Here is a 25,358-nt window from a genome sequence, read left to right on the forward strand (position 1 = left end):
GGGACAAAGACGCGAGGAAGGGATTCAAAGTGCTGCGGGATGCACCCATACTGTGCCTACCAAAGACGTAATTTATAGCAGGTGGTGGGGGGTGGGGTTACAACTCCTCCAATATCAAAACTGGCTAGTGCACCCCACCCCAAAAAAAACACTGTAGCTCAGTGTAAATTCTTTCTGGAAGACCTAACTATCAATTGAGTCACTCCTAAATCAATTCAGCTGTTATCCTAATGAATGTATATTTATCATGCTGTGTATAACTGTCGCTTTAAATAATTGTTTCTCTCTTTGCCATTCAGCTGTTGTTGCAGGCACAGAGTGCAATCCTCCACCTCCCATTCCACCTCCAGTCATCCACTCCAGGTGACTCGTCCTGTGCTTCCTTCTGTCTGGTCTTTGGGCTCCTTGGTCGCCACCACCGGTGTCTAGATTCCATTGGGGAGATCTGATTGTTCTCTACCCCTATATAAAGATACACAAAGGATTCGTGGAGCGATGGAGTCTAATCGCCAAAGACTTTGTACAGTTTATTTGAGCTGTACAATAATTCTTATTTGCATATCTGCAAACATGTCTCTCCTGATTGAATTATGATTTCCCTTCCGTAAATGAATACATTTGCACCATAAATTGATGGAGAACAATTTACCAGCAAATTAAATCCATCAATTTTACACAGTGGGTCTCTGAGCTCGGAATCAATGGTACACATCTGTTGTTATACAGCACATGCTTGAAGGCAAAGCCATCATGTAAATGTGTTCATGGGCAATGCAAACAAACACTGGGACAAAATGTTTGCCATACTGAAAGCTCCTCTGCTGAAGTGGCAAACTGAATGCAGTGGTTTAATCAAAGCTTGATTCATTATTTTTTTTCTTGCTGTTAAGACCATTAGTGTTTTCACATCCAAGTCACCCGGTCGATAAAGCATTGCTCCCTGAACGGATGGCAGCCTGCTCAGAATCCTTCTAATGTTGCTGAAAGCTCTTTTGCTATTTTTGAAACATGCTCAATTTACCCTCAAATTTTACGAGCCATTTCCTCTTAAATAATGTACTTTACCCCTCTTCACAAATCTGCTAGCGTTTAGTTCTTAAGTCTTTATGCAGACACCTGTCGGTGTCCCCGACACGGGTGAAGCAATCTCATTTTTTCCCACTCTGAGGATAATTTGTACCTTTGCCACCATGTAGTCACACAGAAGCACCGTTTCTTGTTAAATAACAGTAACAATAGGTGCCAACACACTTCCAGTGTTTAGCCTTTGTTGGAAAAAACGAACATGTGTTCTTTGATTTGATGAGGATGAAGAGAGGCTAGGGTATAAATGTAGAATTTACAAAAGGTTTAATGAAACAGCATGATGAAAATGATATGACAAAGACAACAAGACACAAAAAATAATAACACTGCAGCTGACAGCGGACTGGATCCATACTTCTCCCTAGTAAAGTCACATGAGATCAGTCCCCAGAGCAGAGGGTGGTTCCTCAAGGGAAAAATGTCCTTATTGGTCAAATGAGACCACACCCTGCCACAGGATCCAAGTCAGTGTCACCTATTTTCAAACTACCTAAATACACATTCTTTGTTCCAATTAAGTCTGGGCCAGCGGGGACGGCTCCCAAAGGCTAGGACAGCAATTACCTTTCCTGTGGGAACAATGAGCTGCATCATGTATGCAAAATGATAGATATGGCCTAATCAATTCTTGAGAGACAGAGGAAGAGAGGTGGACGGTGAGAGACAATAGGGCCAGTCTTGACCTCTTCACAGAGACAAAGAATGAGAAATAGAATGCAGATTTTCCTAACCTGGCTGCAGCATACATAAACAGAAATACATTGCTTTCAAACCGTTTAAAACTCAATACCTTGAAAAAAAGTGTCCTTGGTCATAATAATGTAAGATTTGTAACGGCTTTTACAAAATTCTTCTGAGCCACTGATATATTCCCCCTGTGAAAATGGAGTAAATGCACAAGTTACCGTGACCTGAACTACTGAGCAGGTATACTTATAGTTTTTTGGTCCTCTGTTAAAGCTTAGTGTTCAGCGTTCAACAACTCACAAAGTCACAAACATTTCACATTGATACAGTTATTTAACCTCTCTCGATATATATAATGGAACTCACAGGGATCATGGGTACCAGAGGTTGTAGTGAAAAGAAAAGCGTTATTTGCTGTTTGTCCTTTCCCTTCTGTCTAATTTTGAGCCAGATTGGTAGGATGGAAGCAAAGTCGGGGGAAAAGAGGGAAGATAACTGCAGTCCCATTCCTATACCCCTCCCAAGTAAAGGGGCTCTTTATCAAATTCAGGCCTCATCTATCAATACAAAGAACGGTATCGAAATTACTTTGTTGGCCACAAATCGTTGGCAATAGATTGAGCCTCTCTTGAAACAAGGCCATCATTTATCTGGCTCACATTTCCTCCTGAGGTGAAAGGGAACAGGACACAATAAGACTTTCATTTGTTCCCTGGGTGATAGATGTAACCCCCTCAAACCTCTGATTACGAGATAACCACAAGTAAAATAAGAATCTATTAAATATTTAGACCTGTTGGTGCCCTTTGAGATTCCCTTGATTTCCATCAAATAGTGCTGTCAGGGGAGCTGGGGGCACGGGGAGTCTCCCAACACAGAGGAGATTTACACAGCCACAAAGTATTCTGGGCTATGCAAAGCTGTGTAGTTTGTCCCGGGAGGGTGACGCATAAAGGAGAAGTTAATTACAGTGGACACAAAAGTACTTTTAAGAAGTAATAAAACGGAACACACACAGAACTCTTCTGCTGCAGAAAAAGCTGCACACGCTGAGGGGAAAGGTGAAAGAATAGCCGTGAAGGTGAAGGTGGAGGCAGTGAAATGATAATAGAGTGGCGCTGCATTGTGGTTTGGTTTCCCTCGGTTCCATACCGAGAGCCCTGAATTATCAGAACAGCGAGTCTGGTCCTAATGTCCTTTTGTGCTGGCAGCGTATTGCCGAGTGAAGATTGTGGATGAAAATAATCAGCCCTTTTAAAGGTCAGGGGAAGTTAAGCACACCCAAAGTAGACCATGACACATTCTGGCTGATAAGAAATAAATGTCTGTGCAAGGAAGACTTAGGAGAGTTCACCTTGTCCCATTTATGCTATCATGATTGCTCAACTGTCAGTCAAACATAATGGCACATAAGCAGTCAAACCCAAGCACAACTGTAGGAAACTCTTTGCTCTGGCTAACATACTTTGTGTAATGCATTAAGTACTAATAGTGTGGTGGTCATTATAGCTTGATCTCATCTTTTATGTTTTTCAGCATGTTAATATGTTAAATTAATATCTGTGGAAATTGCAGAGGGGGTGGGAGATGTCAACAGTCAACAAGCAACATTTCATTAAACATGTAGCAAGTTCATTTTTGGCCATGTGGGCTGTAGAAAACACTGATTTGGCAAACATTTGCCTATTTATGCATCAAGATTTGCAGCAACATTAGCATTCATTTGGACGTATTTTTCTGGCCACTGAGAAAATGTAATTTATGAATGTGAATTCTTCTTTTAGCTCTGTTTGCTGCTGGTCTCCTCCAAGTCCTGAGAAAAATAACTGGATCTTCTAAATGTTCACAAGCTAATCACATAAGTTGCTTGTGTAGCATACACACAGTCAGTTTTCCACCCTGAAAATGGCTGTCTATGGCCAAACGTTAGTAGCATGTTCCTGCAAGAGAGGAAGCAGAAGGATTGCATTCCTAGGATCCTCGTTTTATGGGTAGATGCTACAATGTAGTTACTGAACCCTAACCCTGTCTTTTAACCTAACCCTTAATAGCTAGCTAGCTGCTAATTTACCTTACTGTTGTCCTCGGGTCAAATTGGACCTGTTTTCAAAGTTTCTGTATCAGAAATATAGGTTACTTAAAACCAAATTGCCTCAGAAATAACATTGATGGTTCCATACAACGCTTTTTACAAGTAAAACGAAGGATCAGATCATTACTCTCATTGAATTGTGGGGGTTTTGTTTAACTTTATAGCACTGGAAAATAAATTGAAATGGTTTCCTGACCTAATGTTGACATATACCACTCCGCATCCTCTAGTTGTCCTCAAATTAATTCATAATTTGTGCTTTTGTTTTTTACTCTGAAAGTAGGTATAAGCTAAAATGAATGAGGTTTATTGAACGTGAATTTCAGAAATAAGTGTAACATTAGTGGTAATAGGTTGGAATGAAGTTGGCTAAAAAGATGTAATACAGAATGTGGTGATAATCTCTACTTTACAGACTAAACAGAAGGAGGACAACACAAGGGTTAAAGTGTTGACACCAGTGCCAGAGGCCCATGCCAGTTTCGACTGGTTACTTGAGTGGTAGAATTGCTGTAGTAGAATTGTGGTCCTGAAACTGCAGCTTCCTCTATTGAAGAAACGACCATGTGTAATTTAGTCTCTATAGGAAAAGCAAACTGATTTTGAGAAGGTTAAGGGTTGAACCAACTGTGAAACAGCACCAGCAATAGAACTAGGTTCTTGTTGATCAAAAAGAGTGTATGAGAGCAATGAAACTGAAAACCAGAACCATGAGCCGAATACACAAAAAAAGCTCTGTGGAGCTGTGGGTTCATCACTATTAGTAGTAGTCCAGCAAATCCATTTAAAGGAATAGTTGTACATTGTGGGCAGCAGGCATCTAATGAGACACCAGGAAGTTACTGCTCCCAAATAAGGTTACACATTCACTGCTCAAAACTGATGTGTTAATTTGGAGGTGCTGGTAGATGGATTTCTTCTTAAAGCTATACAGAGCCAAGCTAGCCCCCGCCCATCATTGCAGTCATGGTGCTAAGCTAAGCTAACCAAACTATGGACAGATAATAGAGTTGTGTAAAAAATTGTATCTTAAATAATTACCAGAAAGAAAATATGGAAAATTCACCAAATGTTGAACCATTTACTTCACTTTAACAGAAACATTTTGATTAAAGACACACACTTCCTGTCTCATTGTATTTACAGAGTAAAGTAAGTAAGTGAGTAAATAAGACTAACGTCTTCTTATGAAAAGGGCCTACCTAACGTTGCTTAGGGTGGAGTTTAGGCAGCAAAAATAAAAGTACAAATCCTATGGGACTAGTGACTAAGAGCACTATGTGCTATGGGAAGGTCACTCTTTGCCTTACCTCTGGGCATCAGTCTTGAAAACAGAGTGAAGGCCCCAGAGAGGCTGATAAGTAAATACAGTTTTAATGGGCTGTGAATGGCTGGTGGTAATCTGCGCAGGCCAAGAGTGGGCAAGGCACAGAGGGCGACAGGGCATTTTGCAGCGGTTATTATTAATGCTATCATAGATCAGATAGGCCAGGAGATGAGAATGAAAGGTGGTGATGAATTTGGGGCCTTCTGTCTACCAACTGACTGAAGGACAAGCCTCGGAGGCTGGTTAAGGTCATAGATGAAGGATACCACCCAGAAGACGACACAAGGGACCATTCGTTATGTATAATATAGAGGATAGGAAAGTGTATACCCAGGGGACCCACTGAAAGTCATTGGGTGACAATGGTAAAGTTAAAAGACACAGTCTCAAGCATGTTTCTATTCACCCATATGGTATTCATAATATCTGAATACCCCACAATATGTAAAACTAGTATTAGTTTATAGTATTCTTGACAGAAAACAGACAGAATACTGCCAAACTTTCCAAAGTAAATCTGATGATCGGTGTCTGAAAGTGTAAATGCATGTTGAATGTTCAAATATGTTGTAGTATGACACAAAGGAGTATCTGACATTTCAGTCTCTGGGTATGAAAGCGTCCCGGGCTTTTTCAAGACATCAAAGGCTTGAGACCTTTCTCCAAACATCAAAGCCTTACAACTAGACCTCGGAGAGGTCTGCAGCGCTGAATATCACATGTGTCAAGACAGTTGCTTGTATTTTTGCCTCCTAGACATCTCTTCAAATTCTACCTACAACTGCTCTACCTGTTTTGTAAAACTCCCATTTTGTCAGAATAATGTGTCTTACCGTCTTAAAGGTGCCCTGCCAAACAAAACTGTTTGAACTTGCAGTTTTTGAAATGTGTTAGGTCCAGTTGTGTTTATGTTTTGTCATGGATGTGAAAATGAACTGCTACCTCCTCGGTCAGCTCTAGCCCATGAAAATTAGCCCATTTTTCTACATTGGTTGCTTTCTGTTAGTCCCCATGTTTTCTCCATGGTCTTGTGTGGGTCTTGTGTATGTTCGGTCTGTTCCCCTGTCTAGTCTTTTCTAGTTTTACTTCCGGTGTTTTCCCGCCTGTCTGATTGTCCGGCCTCGCCCTGATGTGATTCAACTGGTGTGTCACCAGTTTCTCATTTGCTCGTTACATCCTATGTTTAACCTGTGTTTCCTTTGTTTCTTGTCAGATCCTTTGTGAGTTTGTGTGTTCCACGTTTGCAGTCCCTGGACAGTCCTCCCTCCCCCTTGGGAGTCTTACCAGAATCTGTGTTCTGTTTTGTTTTTTTCTTCTTTTTCCTTGACCTTTTTGGATTTTTTAAATTTTGGATTTTGTTTTTGACATTTTGATCCTTGTTTCCTTGGACTCTTTTTGTAGAATTAACCCTCAGCTAAACACTCACCTGCCTGTCATCTCTGCGTTTGGGTCTTTATTTCGCTAAATTCATAACGGAAAAGAAAAAAGCTGTCAAGCTAATTACAAAAGCTGGTCAGTCTGATGCCTGAGGCCACTGGAACTGGAAGAGCTAGCCAGGCTGTCATTGGCTCGCTGTTAGCCAGAGTCAAGCATATTTAATATTAATGAGAACTGGCACAAATCAAGCTGTGTCTTCTTGCAGGCTTTCTATTCCACGCTAGAACGGCTTGAAACAAGGTAACCAAGGCATTGTTCACATAAAACGTTAGAGTCCATTGTAGAACTTCAGACATTACCACAAAACAATGAAATACATGTAGCAGGGTACCTTTAAGGGAGATGGATTGTGTGCAAGTGTTTTCACAGAAACAGGAAATGGATTTACCATATGCAGGACGGAGAGACCTTTGGCTACTTTTTTTAATGACTTGCAGCTACAGACAACGTAACCCAAGTTCCAGCACTGTCCGGGGCTGTCTCTGATTTCCAGCTGTTGAAGGGACCTCAGAGTAGCGTGGGCTTCAGGGGATTTGTTTGAGTGTCAGGCTTTAACGGGATACTTTTGGACAGCTACCAGCCTTTGTGTGAGTGATGTTTCAGCCCACCATTACAGCTAGTGAAGTGACTGCTCTACCTCGACACCACCTCTAATGCTTTTAACAGATGTACTAGAGTGGAAATGTTTCCACAATTAAATTGCGCAACACTTAGGAGGAAGAATAATGTGGTTCCTTGAGAAAATGTAAAGCCACTATAAAGTATACCTTTATATTAGGACAAATGCAGTGGCTGTAACTGTGAAAGATAGATAGATTTTAAACTCACTATTACCTTTAAAAACTTCCTAACAACCAATGTGAGTAATAAACACACACTATTTGTGTCATTACCTTTTTTCTGCTTGACAGGTCTTTTTAGACGTAACGGCTGCATACAGAGTCAAAGTACAGGTTGCTTCACTGATGTGCTTTAGTCGAGCTTGACAGTTGTGATAAACTGACTGACAGCATGTGACATGAGTTTTAAGTAGGGCCCTAAAGCTACAGTAAATAAAGTCATGTGCATGTAACTAAAATATATCATCTTAATGTTTTGCATTAAACCATGTATTGTGTACCACATAAAGTACTATAACATCGTAAGAAAACAATCTGTTTATGATTGGTTTTTGGTCATCTGTTGGCTTGACCTGTGTATGTTAATTCCGAAAGCAGTTAACAGTGCTCGGAGAACAAAGTGACACAAAGCAGTGTTCAGATCACCATGTTCTAAAGGTTTAATGAGACTCACAAGAATATATGCATTTTCTATTATGTGCGAGTACAGTATTGATAAGAAAGGAGGATTGGTTCAAGGTAGGTTCATGCAGATACATATTCAGGAAGGAAAACAATGTAACAATTTATTACACGAATGTGTGATACAAATTAAACTGAAAGATGATTTGAGTTTTCACAGAATGGAATGTAATATACATACTACAAACATTGTTCACATACAGTTTCAGTTTAAAAGGGTTATTTATTGTGGCCTTGGTGTGTTCATCATTTTTGATTAAGAAACATGGCCTTCCTTTGTTAAATCCTACTGACACTATTTTTATTTTTCCAAATGTGTTTATTGCTCAAACCTCTGAAATGATTACAGGCTGTATTGGGAATAACAAAGGATAGCAGGTTTGAAATTGTTCTTGTTTTTAAAACACAACAAATATGCAAAAAACACACCCATTCCCATCCTTTCCCCCCTCCACCACCAGATACTACACATGTATAGTCCATTTGTCTATGTATTTTTCCTTCACAACACCATCTGACCTACACAGAAAAAAAGAAAAGAAAAGAAAAAAAATCTCCGCTGACGGTTTAACAACAATATTACAGTAATAAAGCGTATTTCATTTTCTGGGCTGAAATTGTTTTTTATTCATCAGACAACAATTACATTGTGGAGTCCCAAAAAAATTCTTTCAAACTATAATTACACAACTAGATGCTATACAAAGTCAGCAGGGGTGAAAGGAGTCTTCAGATCCTTATTGCACACGGTAAACATCCTCTGTTATGAGTGCAATTCCTGCATTGAAAATGTTACTGTAGTAAAAGTACCCCCATTTTAATAACTGGACACAAGTGTTTAATTGACTAATGATTTCAATCAAGTGTAGGCCGTTACATGGTTGTGTAATGTAATTCATAATAATAAACTAATGTGTTTTGTTTGCAAAAATCTTAATTTGAAAAGTAACTATTAACTCCAGCTGTCAGCAGATTAATTTAGTGGAATAAAAAGTGCAATATTTCCCTCTGAAATGTACCGTAGTAGAAGCAAAAAGTAGCTACCATGAAAAGAAAAGACTCAAGTAAAATACAAGTACCTCAAACAAGGACACTAGAATCTTGCTGTCCAGCACGGCCGCCATAACTTAACACACATAGTGACTGAATGCATGTCTCTCAGGATAACATGGCAGAGAGACGTAATCAGTGTCATGCTTTTATCAGTCACTTTAATCACCGGTTTCTACTTGGATCTCTCTGCTGTGCATGTGTTAAGTATCTGTTGCCTTCTGTCCTCCACCTTCACACCTGAGCAGCTCTGTTCAGTTCATTTCCTATGCCACACGAGGTCACTAGTGCCTGCCGAGTGGCGCAATCATGCGGTCGATTGGACATGTTCGATGACAACTTTTAAAGTCAGTCTTTTCTGTCCACAGAGGGCACCGGTGTTGGTGAGAAAGTGTGAAAGGCATCCAATATGGAGACAGATATGGCTTTGGTAAAAACGCGTTCTATCTGATGATAATCTTTAATGGAGACGCCTTTGGTTTGATTGTGAATTCTGTTGGTCAAACCGCAGTTGAGATAAATATTTATGTGTATGCTCACCATTACCTTGGAGGATGGTTCGTTGCTGGAGCACCACACGCCTCCCAATGTGTGCCAGCGCCAGTTTATTGTCACTGCTACAGGCTTTCTTCTCCTCTCATGAAGCGCATTGGACGGCTGACAGTGCGTAAGCTCCGATGAGAGTGTAGCCTACTGCATGTCTACGGAAACATCAGAGGGCGACGGCTTGAATTCGGACTTTCGCCTAATAGTCTATTGGAGCCACTTGGCGCTAAAGTGTAATTAGAAGCGGCAGCTGTAACATTTGGCTCCGGGATCAGAGCTCTGCGCGCCCTGCTGTGGCTGCTAGAGTTGCGCTCAGGACTTGCCTTGGAGTGGATATACGCTGACCTATGTTGCAATTTGAACTTCTTTACTTTAAGAGATTATACCACGCATGATGCCAGAACTGCTTCTATTCGTCTCCAAGTGTCGGACTTTACGCACTGCATAGCAACCAACTTCAGGTGTCTGGTAATGCGAAGGACACAGAGCAGATAAACTGACCAACTGAGGATAAGGGATTGAAACCGTTTTTGGGCTGTTTTTTGGAGAACATTGTTTTGGAGTTTCCTGAGAAGCATTGGGAAGATTTATCACAATAGACGTTTCAGCTTGGGTTCAAGCATTCTGTCAGGCGCCTAAGCATCTTTCTCTTCCAAAAATGCTTCAAAGAGTGATGCAAAGCTGCGCGCAAGTTCCTTCTCTTCAGGTCATGGAATTTTCAGACAAAAACAAGTAGACAAGACACAAGTGAAGAGGCTTTTTGGATTTGTTTTTCACACGCGCTGTGCCCTTTAAGCAAATGACTGGATGAGGCAATGACAATTTCACCAGAAAAGATGATTTTTCCTGTTTTACTAACGATGCTGCAAATAGGATTTTTTTCTCCGAATTAAGCCATTTCGGCTTCCATACAATTTGGGGATTCTTCTTTGCCTAATGACTCAAAGAAACATGTTGCATATCCTTGCGCTTCACTCGGCAGTGTTACTTTTTGGAGGTAAGCACAATGTCAGCCTTTATCTTATAGTCCAAGGTTTCATCTGAGGAATTGTTTTTTTGTTGACAAAGAACAGGCAGCCAGACATGTAGAAGTCTTTTGTAGCAAACACACAGGACGAGTTCAGGCCAGGTATGAGGGACGAATCCAACCCGAGACACAGATTTCTAATTAAGTTATACACTATGACAACGACGGGAGTTATATCTGTTCAGTTATGCATTATGCATTATGAAGAACCCACCGCACCTGTCCAACATAACCAAAACAGTTGTGACCTTAAATAACATGTATTTCATGCATATTTCAATATGACAGTGTTGTCTCTTGTACATCAGACACATTGTGGCTTTATTACCTCTTGGCTTGTCAAGTTTGTTCATCTCACAGACAATCATTATTTTATGGGAGAAGTTGCATAGATTTGCAGTGGGGAGACATAATAGCTCAGATCACAGCCTGACATAAACATTGACAATCTATCCATCTTTCTTTCTCTTTGCCTCGCTGGATTTACCTCTATCTATATGACTTCTTGCTAAAACAATGCTAACATAAATGTGCACATGCCATTTCCTTAGCCGTTAAGGGCCATAAGGAGGAGAGTAACATTTACTTTGGCTGCCTTGCAGCCAGAATGCACAGATCTGGAGCTGGTGGCTAATGAATCCCTTCTGTTTTGTGGGACAAGGGTTTAACATAAAATTTTATTTGAAAAATCTATCCGGTCCAGTATTGTGAATATTTTCTCTGTATAATACCTGGCATTAGCTGCTTTTTTCTTATCAAACCAATAGAACTTTAAACATTGTGACTTTGAGTTTCTAAAAAAAAAAGATTTGTTCAGCTTTGGTAGCTACAAATATTCAATTTACTGTAATACCATCTGCAATGAAAAACATCTCTCGTAGCGGCTGTACCTTGTTTGCTTTTTGTGCCTTGAGGCCAAGACTCAGCATCATTACATGCATGTGAAAGCACTCAAAGTCAAAATATAAAAAAACACCTACGCTGAATTTACAGGTCACTCATTTCCAAAAAAACTCAATCCTAAACATTCTCAAATTGCATCTCACACTTCTGCTGTGCACGTACAACCTTGATTATGCTTCTCTCTCACGGCTCCAGAGGACGACTCTTATTTGACAGCGGCTCTGTTGTGAGTGCTGACTCACTGTCTTGAAGTGCACGGTAATGATGTTTGCCATATGCTAAGGCCCTTTCAGTAACCATACACACAGTACGGTCGTAATTGAGCATTGTATGTTATAAAGCTGCAGGACACAGCTTCTCACTGTGAATAGTGATGGAAATTGATAACAAACGGAAATGAGAGGATCAAATCCATGCTAGAAAAATGCTTGCACAGCATAATGAAGCCATAATTATGGAGGGTAACCTTCTGCTGTGACTGTGACAGTGCCCTTTGATTGGGAAAGCAGAAATGCTATAAGGGCAGGGAGTTACTCTTAGATTAAGACTAAAGGTCCTTTTCTGTTTTCAGAGAACTGGCCCTTATATTTTTAAAAGTCTGTGTTCCAGTGAGACACCTCGCTCAGATTACTGAGCGCAATACCTAATCTTCCCTCCCTTCATCTCATCCTTGAGCTTAACAAGATCCAAAATGGGATCAAGCAAGGATAGCCTTCAGTCTACATCTTTAAGTACTAAGCACACAGCCCGTGCCGTCTCTTGTCCCTGCTACGTGTCTGTCCCCATGCATCTAAATCCCTGTAAAGGGATTGGGCTTGTCCTGTAGTATTTTTGGAACACCAACATTTTGTTAACCAGCAGAAATTCTTAGGCTCTTTCTCAGTGGAGTTTTTTTTTTTTTTTTTTTATCTGTAATTGTCCTTTAGAAAGATCCTCTGCTGTGGTCCTGTGCCCCACTGCTGTGGTGGCACACATCCAGCTCCTCTTCTCTTGCCCCTGGCACTTGTTTAAGCCTCACAACTCATGTCCTTGAGCAAGCAAGGGCCAAGAAATGAGAAGGAGAGGACATGTACTGCATGCACAGAAAACAGTTTGTTTTCACTGGAAAGGGAAAATGTGAAATCAATGGACTAAAAGTTATCTGTATGATATGTTAATTCAGTTTAAAATGTCAGCCGTGTAAAAACAATTTAACTTCCAGCTGAGAGAGCACTGATACTGTTTCTCTTCATGCTTTGCGAAAATGGATGTAGTATGTCTTTGTTTGCATACTGCCGAATGTATGCGTCAGTTCGGATTTTGTTGTACAATGTCAAATTGAAGCTGGTGTTTTTTTTAAATTACATTTAAAGACAACTACATGGCCTGATTTCATCAACATTGCGGTTGGACATTTTCCTTTTTACTTTTGTCATAGTGTTTTATCGCACTGGATAATTCCAGGAAATCTCAACAAGACCTACTAGTTCTGAATTTGGTTGCAAACCTTTAACAGCTCATCAATTGTACTCGTAGTATAAGAAGCATGTGGTCATTACGATTTAAATGAGGTCTGTCTTTAGTGAGCTTCCATTGGTTAAGGCCCATAATGTAAGTCACTTTGCTGGTTTGTTGGCATTCGCTTGGTTATGGCGTTCATTGAGCAATCAGAGAACATGAAAAGAAGAGAAGAAATCCCTGGCTTGGTCGAATTCTTATCAAGGCTATCTTTCAGCCACGCTTTGAGCACACTGTGGATCCCCTTTTTAGATTTGTGAGGGAGGACACTGATAAAAAGAGGCAGATTTTTCTTTTCTCTCAAATCCAATTTTGGCTTAGCTTGGGTGTTTTCTGCAGCTCTCTTCATGCAGGGAGAAAGGAAAGGAAAATCACAGTGGCAGCACGGCGTTAAGATGGGTTTGGACTTCTATGCTGTGTAATTACCAACCATCACAAGTGTTTAGTGCCATTTGTTTGTGTGTCAAATTATGCACCTTTGTTTGTTTAATGACTGTTTTATGAAACACTCTGAGTAGGTGGACTCATTTAAGTCCCATGTACTGCATATTCATGCTCGTTATACTTAAAGCGTGCGTGGGAAGCATACATTGTAGCTTTTCAATAACTGACTCAAAACATGTTTTTTTGCCCTCATAAATTCCTAAATCATCAGTATAATGTCCTATAATATTCCCACAAAGCACATCTGCCACAAGTTAATTAGCTCTTTATAACTGCGTGATCTCACATTCAATTTAATCAAATTTTATGATTAGGAAAGGTGAATGGAGGAAATCTGTTTAAAAGCTTTAAAGGGAGGGGTTGTGAATGGGTTTGTGTGTGTGCGTGCGTGTTTGTGTGCGTGTGTGTGCCTGAGGAGGGAGGCCTCCTTTAATAATTGACAAACATGCTGATGCAGTGTTTGTGCATTCTTTCATCAATGAATAGTTGTGTCCAAACAGAGGACTCCCACCTCATAAATCTGTCGGGGAGTTCCCAGCCAGACTGTGTGCTCTAGTCGACTAGGTGTGGTTTAACAGAGGCAAAACACCAGAGACCACCAGCTTATGTCAGACTGCTGGCTGTCTCAATGAAGGGCTGTGCAACAACCCGGTCTCATGGCAGTTTGTGAAATGATCACGTTATTTTTATCGATTGATTTGTCAAAAGGGACACGATTTTCTCATTTTTTTTGTGGTGATCACCACAAAATTGGAACGGAACAATTTCACAAACTGCCATGCTTTCTCTGGAGGACAACAATGGCCGCCGGGACACAATCCACGGTCTTTGGGGGAAGCAACAATGGGGTAAACGCCAGACGGACCCACTAATGTGGGGTGCGCTACATCAACGGGACAGTTGTGGTTAGGAAAAGAACAAAGCATAAAGGAACTGCCACACGTGGGACGCAATCCCCGGTCTCCGGGGTGAAGGTCCTGTGTCTCTTTAATACTACTACTGCTGTTATCACAAAAGATTATTCCCATTGACATACATTAGTTTAAAATGTGTGCTCACCACCATGAAAAAAATATCAAGAAAGTTTTGTTCCTAATTTTTGAGACATCACCCTCAAAACTTCAAATGTCAACCCCATTGTTGGACTTGAGACAAGGTCAGAGGATCACCAAAGTCAGTTAAAGTTACCCGCTGCAGACCATAAATGTCTGTAAAAAAAGTTGTTCCAATCTGTCAATTGGATGTTGAGATATTTCAATGGATCAGGGGAAACTTTGACCTGCTGCTTGCACTACATGAAAATTGAGAGGATCATAAAAAGGGTTGTTAAGATTCATCCTCTGGGGACCATCGATGTTTGTACTAATCTTATGCCTGGAGCAAATCAAAATTGCGATCCATAGAGCCCTAGCTCTATGGCTAAATCTCTTAACGAGAACTCACTTAAAAGATCACATTAAAGTTTCTGAAGAAATATTTTTCAGAAGAATCAAGATACTCTTCTTTTACTTTGAAAGCTGATGAAAAGCAATAATAACTATGTTGAAAATTGTTCCCCTAATAGTTTAGAGTAAAAATCACTGGGATGCAGCTTATTTCAGCTCTTAAACTTATGCCTTCATGTTTTGTTCTGTTTTTTCAGTGGGCTTTAATTAGGGTTGTAACGATACACCAAACCAAACAATCCAATACAAACCTTGATTCTTTTTTTAGGGTGGGTCGGAGGAGCGTTAGACTCAGTAAACGTAATGCAACTTTTTTTCTGCCACATGGCATCGTCATTGATTACATGACACTTTGCAACACACAACAAATACCTTATTTATTGAAATTGATTGATTTCAATATTGATTGATCCAACACCAAAGATTCTTTTGTACCTAAAAATTATGTTTCCAAATTTGTTTTAGTGGTTCACTAACACGTTTGAATGAGACAATAAAATAATGATAACGGTAACAGTGATGGACAAATCTGCTTCCAAATTGTAGGGGGACCAAAGAGAAAAAGTGCTTTGGTGCCCACTATAAAGGTGCTGGTGGAAGTTGCTAATGCTAATGCTTGGTCTATAACGTTAGCTAATACTTGGTGGGTAACATAAGACTATGACACTGTTATTTTTAGAATGATTGTTTTGACCACGGTTACCAACTCTGGGCTAACACACAAATTCATCTGTAACCGTATAGATAGACGACTAATCTAATGGTAATTTAGCCAGCTAGTGCTCCCCTGTCTGTCTGCCTCACTTTCCCGATGCTGCAAGGCTTTAGTCAGGATGAGAGCTGACAACAGCCATGGCCCGGGGACACAAGCTGCTAAAAATCCACTATCATTTCAGCCCCGGCCCGGGGACATATCCACCGTTAGCCCCCAGCAAGCTAGCAGCCAGTCCAGTCAGCACTCAACTCTGGTGCTAAGGACGCTAACGGAAGTTTACTGAACTGTTGGGAAACAGACACCTGAGTCAGGAAAGCTGCCATTTGTAACTTTACACCTCCATAACCTCGCTACAGCCATCTATACAGTTAGCTAAATTTACCCATCAAAAGAGGGATAAGGCACCCAAAGGACTAATACTAATAGTAAGTTAGAGATTTGTGGTAGCATTAGATCTGAACGTGAAGGATAACTCTGGGAGTTGGAATGGGCGTGTTGCGATCTGCCAGCTCTCTCCGCGACAAAGTTTGTGGCTCTGAGTGTCGCGATTATATATCATATCGCATATCTTTCCAGCCCTAGCTTTAATAGAAACTCAGCTACATTATAACTATAAAGAAGAATTTCTCCCATACACACTGCTCAGACATGCTTTATTTTCTGCAGATTACATCCCAAATACATTACTGTCTTTATGTTTTCACCTCTGTCTTTACTGTAAATGTTTGTACTGCTGAACATTTTTTCCCCGCAAGGAATAGGAGGGAGGAAATAGATTTACACTGTTTATTGTTATGTGAGAGCTATTGAATCGTGGGATATTCAAAAGACAACCCACCAGACTAAGAAGTGGATTATGTTTTTTTTTACTTCAATACATTAATAAAATACCATTAGCCTGGGAGCTTTCTCTGGAAACAAAAACTTCTAGGACAGCCTCCCACAATATTAGATATTAATGCAATATATCCTGCATCAAGGCTTAAACAATATTCACCCAATACTTAATTTCCTTGTAACTGTCGGTCTTCTTTGCAAGCACAGATGTGAACATGAGAAATAAATAAGATTTGTTTGGAATTCAAAGTATTAAAATAGCACAATCTGTAAAGAATTATTTTGTATCACAGGTATATTTTTCAGCCAGTTATAGCTTGTTATGTGCTGTTCTTGCTTCCTTCCTGTCAGCGGAGATGCATCCATAACTCCCATTGGTTGTGCATTTTTGATTTGAGTAATCATGAGCAGGTGGCTGGACAAAAGGCTGTCAAATCTGAGAAAGTGGAGCACTTGGTTGTGTGTGGAGCTGTCAATGTCTATCAGAGGCATCAGAGCTTGATGCATTAGAGGCAATGATCTGACAGGTACATATTGTCAAGGCCCATTGACTTCTTTGTGGTGTGGCAGATTGATTGTCAAGATTATGGTAAAATGGGAGTTGTGCGCCTCTTTGTAATTCAAAGTAGTGTGCTCATGCAGTAGAATGCCGAACAGCAGCCGTAAAACTACCACAGAATCTTAATTTAAGAAATATATTAGTTTTGTCCCTTGAGCAGTTCATTCTGTCTGTAAATAATCACTATTGTCTGCTGCAGCTGGAACAAGACTGGGGAGTTTGTTGTGCCCTCTCATCTGTGAAAGCAATGTCAAAGCATGTACAGCTGCATAGGGAATGACTTGTGGGAGATGGAAAGGTGCCTCTGACACAGCACATTTTATAATTTAAAAACCAATAGCATTAGCCTGATATAAAACTCTTTTGGATATAAAAAGAAATCCCTATGTATAGAATCAACATATCTATGGTCAGTGTCTGGGCTATGCATCAGCGTAACATACAATTTCAAGTCTGTATTGGCTCACTTTGACTGAGGGTTGTTTCTGTTAAAAATAATGACTTCATATAATAATTAATTCATATATCTGTTCTAGTATTGCTTTAAAGCAACAAAGTTTAAATCTTACATGATAAGATAGCTTAAGAGTTCTATATGATTAAGTTTACAAGGACTGCTGCAATGCAGTATACTTCATTTAGAACTGACCGATGCGCATTATTATTATCTGCATGATGTTTGTTACTGTAGCCACTAGGGGGCAGCACAGCAAGCTTTGAACGCAACACTGACATATTATCAGCCTATCAAGTTAATACGACAGACAGTTAGTAACATCCAGATCCAGCAGACCCGAAGCAACATTAACAGGCTCATTTTTAGCTGCTTTGGTCTCTTAACACACTCCAGCAGGAAATATCTGGCTCTTTAGCTGCTAAATGCGTCAGTTTGTTCGTTAGCCAGTTGCTAACCTCTGCTGGTTTGTGCTTGGCAGGTTGTGAACAGTGGGTTTATCTTGGAAAACTGCTGCCGGCGACTGCAAACAGGGATGATGAAAGCGGTAAAAGTGAATGAAAACAATATTATAGTGTGCTATCAAACCAAAAAAAAATTAACTAAAATATACTAAAACACCTTGCAGGGAGAGTCAGGGACTTCAGAGTCAGGGAATCCACTGTTAATATACAAATATTGAGTGAGGCAGCTTTAATAACCAGATTTAATTGATCCTGTCCAAAATATAATCATATTATATATTGTCTATGTAAAAGGAAAATTGATATTGACCTATCTAGTGACAAACTGAAATGCACATAATGTATACTGTGACTGTATGTTGTGTTTTATTATATAAAGGCTGCATTTATTGATGTGCTTCAAATTGGACCAACTGGGTTGAAAGAAAGTTAAAATCCAGTGTTCTGTGTTTATTGAATGTGATGTTTCTAGATTTCTTTGACTTTTAAAGCCAATACTCAACATAAATACTTCTACAGAACAATCATTTTGTTCATTTACTACAACTCAGTTTGATGTAAATGCCCTGAAGTATACTCTGACCATTGGCTTGATGATACTTGGTGTAATTGGAATGCCAGTGTTTGTGTGCATCCCCAATCAGTCCTGACACAATCACCAGTTCCTAATCAGTGTGAAAGTAATGGCAACCTCAGAGTACAATCAGTGTGCAAGTTAGTCTGGCAGGAGTGGCTCTAACTTAATGAAGTCCCGCAAGTGAACTCACTGAGTCAGCGTGACTGTGGTCATAGAAAAAGAGCACAAAAGTCTCCTGATGCACCTTAACCTTCCGGATCTAAAAAGCAATGTCCTTATATTGATTTATCCTAATCATTAACAAACATGCAGGTTTCCCCCAGTGTAGTGTAAGGTCCCCCCCTACCTGGCCTAAGCCAATAAAATTATTTTTTAATGTATTTTTAAGACGTTTTTTTAAACTACAGTTACACTGGGGCGGAAACTAGAGGTAGTCATATTTTCAAATCTCCAATTAGTTTTTAGCAATGACTTAAAGACCTCATATTATGCTCATTTTCAGGTTCCTAATTGTAACTAGAGGTTGTAGCAGAAAGGGTTTACATGATTAAATTAGCAAAAAACACCATATTTTTGTCGTACTGCACATTGCTGCAGCTCCTCTTTTCACCCTGTGTATTGAGCTCTCAGTTTTAGCTACAGAATGGGTCATCTCACTACTACTACTATTCCATCTTTTTTAGGAGTCGCACATGCACAGTATCTAGGTATGGACTACTTAATCAGAAGCAGAGTAGGGTGAGCCATGACAAGCAAGCTAGTGTGATCCAAAACAAACCTGCTTCAGCCAGTAACCATGGCTTTAGCTCAGCTGTACACGTTCAAAGCCGAGTCTGATCTCGAAACCCAGGCAGAACAACCCCAAACCAGCTTCACAACCTAGACTGGAGCAAGACTTTTCAGAATGGTAAGTTATTCAATTGATAACAAATTGGTCTTTCATATGTAACGTTTTAATTCTGTCTCTTGGACATGGCAGTACTATCTGAACTCTTTGGGCTCGTCTCTATCTAGCTTGGTTCAAGGGGTGTGCCACACTAGCAGCTAGTCAAGCATTATAACGTGTGTTACAAATTGACGCATAAGGACGCATATTTGTCACTGACGTATAGGCCAGACTAAGAAGGAGCTGTTTTGAGCAGTTTGTGAACAGTGTTTTCTGTGGGAGATGGTAACTCCCTTTGGGGTGGACTTTGGGATTTTCACTTTGTAAACCCATTACAGTACATACACAATAAAGAAAAAGCCAAAAAGCAGAATATGAACACTTTAATGTTGGGCCATATGAAATCTGTCTTAAAACTTTTTTTAAATTCTCAATTTTGCGATTTCGTTCATGATTTTGTCATCACAGAAACTGTTTGTCTCTACATTAATGCTGCCATAAGTGTGCGACTGGCCCCAGCCAGGCCCACGCTGAAAAATAAAGACACTTGCCACCGGGCTAAACAACTTTTCTGGGGAAAACACTGAACATATGTAGCAATGATTTCACACTGTCATCTTGCCCTGGCTGTCTAGCAGCCTGCAGTGTTCGATTTTTGGCAGCGTGGAGTGTTCATGTTTCTTTGTTTTCCTCATGCAAGGGGACAGTAAGCTGATGACGAGGGAGGATTAGATTCGTCCAGTCACAACATACACAGCGTGGGCAATTGTAAGTCATTGGCCCTGTGGTGCTCAGTGGTGTTGCCCAGGCCCGGAAGGGCACTGCTGGCAGTTAGCATATCCTGCCACAGCTCGTTCTAAAGCACTATCTGCAATATTGCAGATTCTCCTCTTAATCCGGAGGCCCTCAATTTCACACAAATTGGAAAGAGCCACAACAAGCCGAGAATGAATGACCGCAGTGATAATAAAAGGTTAGCCTAAAAATATTACAATAAAATTTAAATTGGAACCTTAAATTGTATAAGGTTCTGATTGTCCTATCCACCTGCTCAGAATTAGAATTTGGATTTATATATGATATCATATAATTTTTATTGTCGGTTGGTAAGTTTCTCTGTCACTACAGTAGCACACACTAAAATATCTGTCAAAATGTTGTACCGACATTCATGGTCCCTAGAGGATGAATCGTAGTGACTTATGTTATCTATGTATACACGTGTCAAATGGATTGAAATGAATTTGATACAGAAATTGATATCCCCTTCAGGGTGAAGTGCGGTCAGTTTTCTTTTAGTGCCATCGTCAGGGAAACATCTAAATTTGTCCAATAGCCTACTTCACGGATCTTCACCCTAAAGGGTCCTTAGAGTCACTGCAGGCAGGCCTCCAAATTATTTTTAATTTTTGAAAGTTTTTTAAAAATTCAAATGTCTTAATGTGAATCCAACATATCATTAGCACATATAAATCCTTACTAATGTTAGGCTGACTGGCTAATAGGTAAGGTAGTCACTAAGGGTTTACTGTGCCACATGTATGTGTAATCAAAAGATGATTTTTGATTATTTTAATAGCTTAGTATTCAGTGCACTAAAAAAAAGGTATGTTTAAAAGCTTGGCCCAGTTAGTTTTATACAATATACATGGTAGGGGGTCCATGCTCCGTCTCTCTTTCAGTTAAGGGGTCCAACCTCAGATGTACTTTGTGTTAAGTGCTAATTAGCTAATGGAAGCATTTTAACATGCTAAACTACCACGGTAAACTACCTCTTTTAATATCAGCATGTTGTCAGTGTGAGCATGTTAGCATGTAGGCTGCAAGCGTGGTTGTATTCTTGTTAGTTCGCGTTTCTCTAAAAGAAGATACAAAATGTCGACATTACACTACAATACAAAAGAAAATAATTAAAGAGAACTCTGGGTTTAAAGTTCAGAAATGGAGGCTGAATGCAGATTATTGATCGTGTGTTTTATTGGCATGTAGTGGAGAAAGGCTGATATGGTCATTCTTTTGGATCCATTAAAAGCTCAGCTCCATTTTCTCTACAGCAGTATGGTATTTAGAGTGTTTTGGAGTTGAATGATGATACAAGTATTTTGTCAGCATATAATTCATATACAGTTTGTATCTGTAAAGTACCACATGGCCAAAACAATATTAAGATTAAATTTCAATTAGTTTGGCTCTGAAATCAATTTGGCAGAGGTATGATGGAGGATTTCATAGAGTTCCCTTAGAGTGCACGCTAACTATTCCCCTGTTTAAGCCAGAGAAAAGTGCAAACAAGCACTTGGCAAGTGCTTCTTTTGCCTGCTTGGTTGCATTTGATAACTATTGTTGTCTTGTTTCATGCTGTTTTTGTGTACTCTTGGAGAACCTTGAAGAGTACGGTGTGAAGACCCTGTAATTAAATGTTCTGGGACTAAAGCAACCACTTAAATACAGAGTGATGCAATCAGTGCTCCATCCTTAATTGCACATGCCATGTGTAGGAAGGCTAATTTAACCAACAAGAGTGAAGAAACAGCAAGCCTTTTACCAGTTGATACTTTCCAAAATCATATACAGCATTTCTCTGTTGTGTTGTATTCTTTTATAGCTTGTCTGGAACTAACACAAGTGTATATTGCTTTGACAGATGGCATGAATTTTTTTGCACAGACAGTGCTAGGGTTTATTCTTGAAGCAAGCATGACTGTTTCAACAACATCCAGCCGCTGGACAGGTAAAAACGTACCGCGTGATAGGGAGAAAGGACATATGAAACATCTAAGCATGTCAGGTTTTATCTGGTCTTTTTTTCTCTTTTTCTTTTTTTTTTGATGGAAGGCAGAATGGTTCATCCAAAGAAATATTCAGGAGCTGACCTGTTATTTTTGTCCAAATGAGAATATGGCTGGAAATATTTTGTGAGGTGACCAGCAGATAGTGGTGGGTTGATCTCTGAGACGGCAGCCTGTGAATGAAGACGGATGAGAAGTGAAGAATCACTCTCTCTGGTATTGTGATTTGGCACAGAAAACATGAGCTCACCTCTGAGTCAGTAACACTAAGAGACAAAAAATACATTAGTACAAATCCTCTCACACAAAACAAACAAAGTACATAAAACCTGAAAGCGTAGTCTATGTGAAAATTCTATCCATTATTTGATAAGGGATCTGGAGTCGCACACAATTTAAGAGGGAACTGGGAATTGAACTTTCGATTTATTTTTGGTACATCTCTTCATGTTGTAAGAAATAGAGTGATACAGAGAACTCAGTGTTAGGGTTAACACATTAATGTGAGGGGTATTACTAAACCAGTCTAGCCACATTTTCACACGCCGGTTATAGATATGTGGACATGTCTCTTTTTATCTACTTAAATCACTGAATAAAAGCCACGCAAAAAAACTACTCCCAGGCTGTCTATATTGATATTAATCTGCTCTTAATGCTGCTCATTCAAGCCTCTGTGCAGGACAAACAGCCACATTAAAACCACTAACAAAGGTTGGGCTTGATCCATTTGCAGTCAAAAGGTGGTGTGATGAGAGCAATATGGACAGGTGACAGAAGGTATTAACATTAGATATGCATAAGTACCATTGACATTTAAAATTCACCTGATACACTGTACTCTTGACTGTGGCTCCAACGACTATGCATTCATTAGCTTGTTTGTTTTATGAATAAGGCAGTGTGAAACTTGAGTGCACTGAACGGAAATGCTGAGTTATTTGGTGTGGAGTTTGGAAACGGAATTAGAGTATAGCTAGTCTATGCGTGTAGTTTTGCCGATCTCCATTTTCTTTGTGTTGGAATGTTGAACTCTGGTTGATTTATGAGGACCATGGTTAACTGCTCCTCAGGTCTCTGCAGGGTAAATCCAGCAAGCTAGCTAGACTATCTTTCAAATCTGAGTTTTCTCTCGCGCAACTATTTTTTAGCGGGATAGTGCAGTGCTTAGCGCAACTCATGACAATTGTGATTTAAGAAATCCCAATAAACCAGAGCAAATTTTTTTCCACAGAATGCTATGTGGAGAAGCCAGACCCATCGTCTGTGGATGGTCTGGTAAAGCTAGATTAGAGTACAGTTTACAGCCCCAAAAGGCTATTGCACCTATGCAAAATAAGAAAACATTCTTACACGTCATGCTCACCTTGTAGTATTGTCCACTTCTCAAATATGAACAGTTCTTTTAGCAATTACATTTATTAAGATATCACTTTCTTGTCTTGTTTGATGGCGTACAGATTTTTGGCCCCATTGTTAATATAGGCCCACGCAATATAGAGAAAATCAGAAATCACAATATTCGTGACCAAATACCTCAATGTCGATATTGCAACGGTATTTCATGGTTAACTATTGATGCTTTGACAACATGTTATTTACACAATGAGATTTTTCATAAGTATTCTCCAGAAGTGATTTATTCACTTAGTGGTAAAGGTAAATAACAGAACAGCTAGAACAGTCTGGTAAGTTCAGAAAATTACATCACTTTACTGTAATGCAGCCTGTAAAACAAGGTAAAGACAAGCCTTACCATATTACCATATTATGAGATTACGATATATCCAAAATAAAAGATGATAGCTAGTCTCATATCGCAATATTGATACATTGATATGTTGCCCAGCCCTGTGTTAATATGATGTTTTTATAGCACATTTTTCAGTGAATCCTCTAAGTTATGAAGGGAAACAGCTGTATAAAAGTTATACAGTTAATATTTTACACATGGAAGCACCATAAACTCAGATGTCTCATAGAGACTGAGCAACTTTTTGTTTGAGAGTTATGAAGCTAGCGGCAAGAGATCATTATTATCAGCAGTAGCCTAATACTGCTACAGATCACAGTACAACATTTTTTGTTGGAATTTTTTTATTTTTCTCAAGAGACAACTGGAACTGACCTGTGACAGACAGGAATAACAGCACTGTCACTAGCAGAGCTTATTTGCTTGCATATTTACTGTGTGCTGTGCAAGCTTGTTCTTTTTACGTTGTTATGGTCTATACTGGCTGTGGGTTTGATGATGTTTTATGTATATCTATGAAAATTAAGTTATTTATCTTTCCTCCTTATGACTTATTTTTTTCAGCCAGACATTCAAAACAGCTAAATAAAGTTTTTTTGCTGGGCAGCAAGTACACACATTCAAAACTTTAGGGAAAAATCTACAAGACTTTAATACAGAAAAGTTTTAAAACTCAGATTAACTCGATGTTACAGTATGTGTGCATGAATTGATGAACAGTAGCCTGTAGGCTATATTCCGGAGGGAGGCTGATGTTTGTTTCTTTTAATTATTTTTATATCTGAACACTTTTTTAGTGATTAGCCTATTGTATCATCATATCACTATCATATAACAAATTGAGTATATATATAATATACTCAATTTTTAAAAATTAACAGAGGTGAAATAAAGAAATGTTGCTGTTCTACAGTGATGTACTCTACTTACAACTACAATTAACACATTTTTATCACAGGGACAGTTTTTTTTCTATTCTTCATTGATTTGCTTCTTACACCATGCCTACCAGTAGACTAGGTAGCAAGGCTAACCAAAAGTAGCTTAGGAAAAGTTGCCTTCGACTTTCTCTGTCAGTCACTCAACCCTGACGTTGCAGCCAGGTGAAATGGCTAACAGGATAATGCCACCTTACTTCTCCTTCTCTTTTTCACATAAAGAATGAAATGCCTTTATTAAAATGACTGCCCCCCTCCTTTCTCTGCTTTTAACAGGGGTTCAGTCTAACATTAGCTTGCCAGGAAAACCTGCGGTGCTATAGAGGATTAACTCAAACAGTGAGATTTTTTTTGTTCCGCCTGCAGATCAACTCTGCATCCAAGACATGTTTGTATAACTAAAATTATAATTAGCTTTTGTTTTCTATACCTATTGTCTTCAACACTTTAGAAAGCCCACATCTGAAAAGCTGGCTCGAGAGGGATCATCTTGTCTTTTAGGATTCCTAGTTTGCTGGTGTGTAGAGTGAAATGCTGTCAGTCA

At 39.5% G+C, this 25,358-nt stretch overlaps 1 protein-coding gene across 1 annotated transcript in view; it reads left to right on the plus strand.

Annotated features, from left to right (window-relative positions):
* The first annotated feature begins 9,603 nt into the window (after positions 1-9,603).
* The window catches only part of si:dkeyp-14d3.1 (transmembrane protein 132C), a 141,990-nt gene continuing 126,235 nt past the window's right edge, over positions 9,604-25,358 (plus strand). Inside the window, exon 1 of the mRNA XM_034871995.1 lies at positions 9,604-10,523. Coding sequence (XP_034727886.1) covers positions 10,463-10,523 — 61 coding nt within the window. The 5' untranslated portion in view covers positions 9,604-10,462. The remainder of the gene's footprint in view (positions 10,524-25,358) is intronic.

The sequence above is a fragment of the Etheostoma cragini genome, chromosome 5, assembly GCF_013103735.1.
Source record: "Etheostoma cragini isolate CJK2018 chromosome 5, CSU_Ecrag_1.0, whole genome shotgun sequence".
Lineage (NCBI taxonomy): Eukaryota > Metazoa > Chordata > Actinopteri > Perciformes > Percidae > Etheostoma > Etheostoma cragini.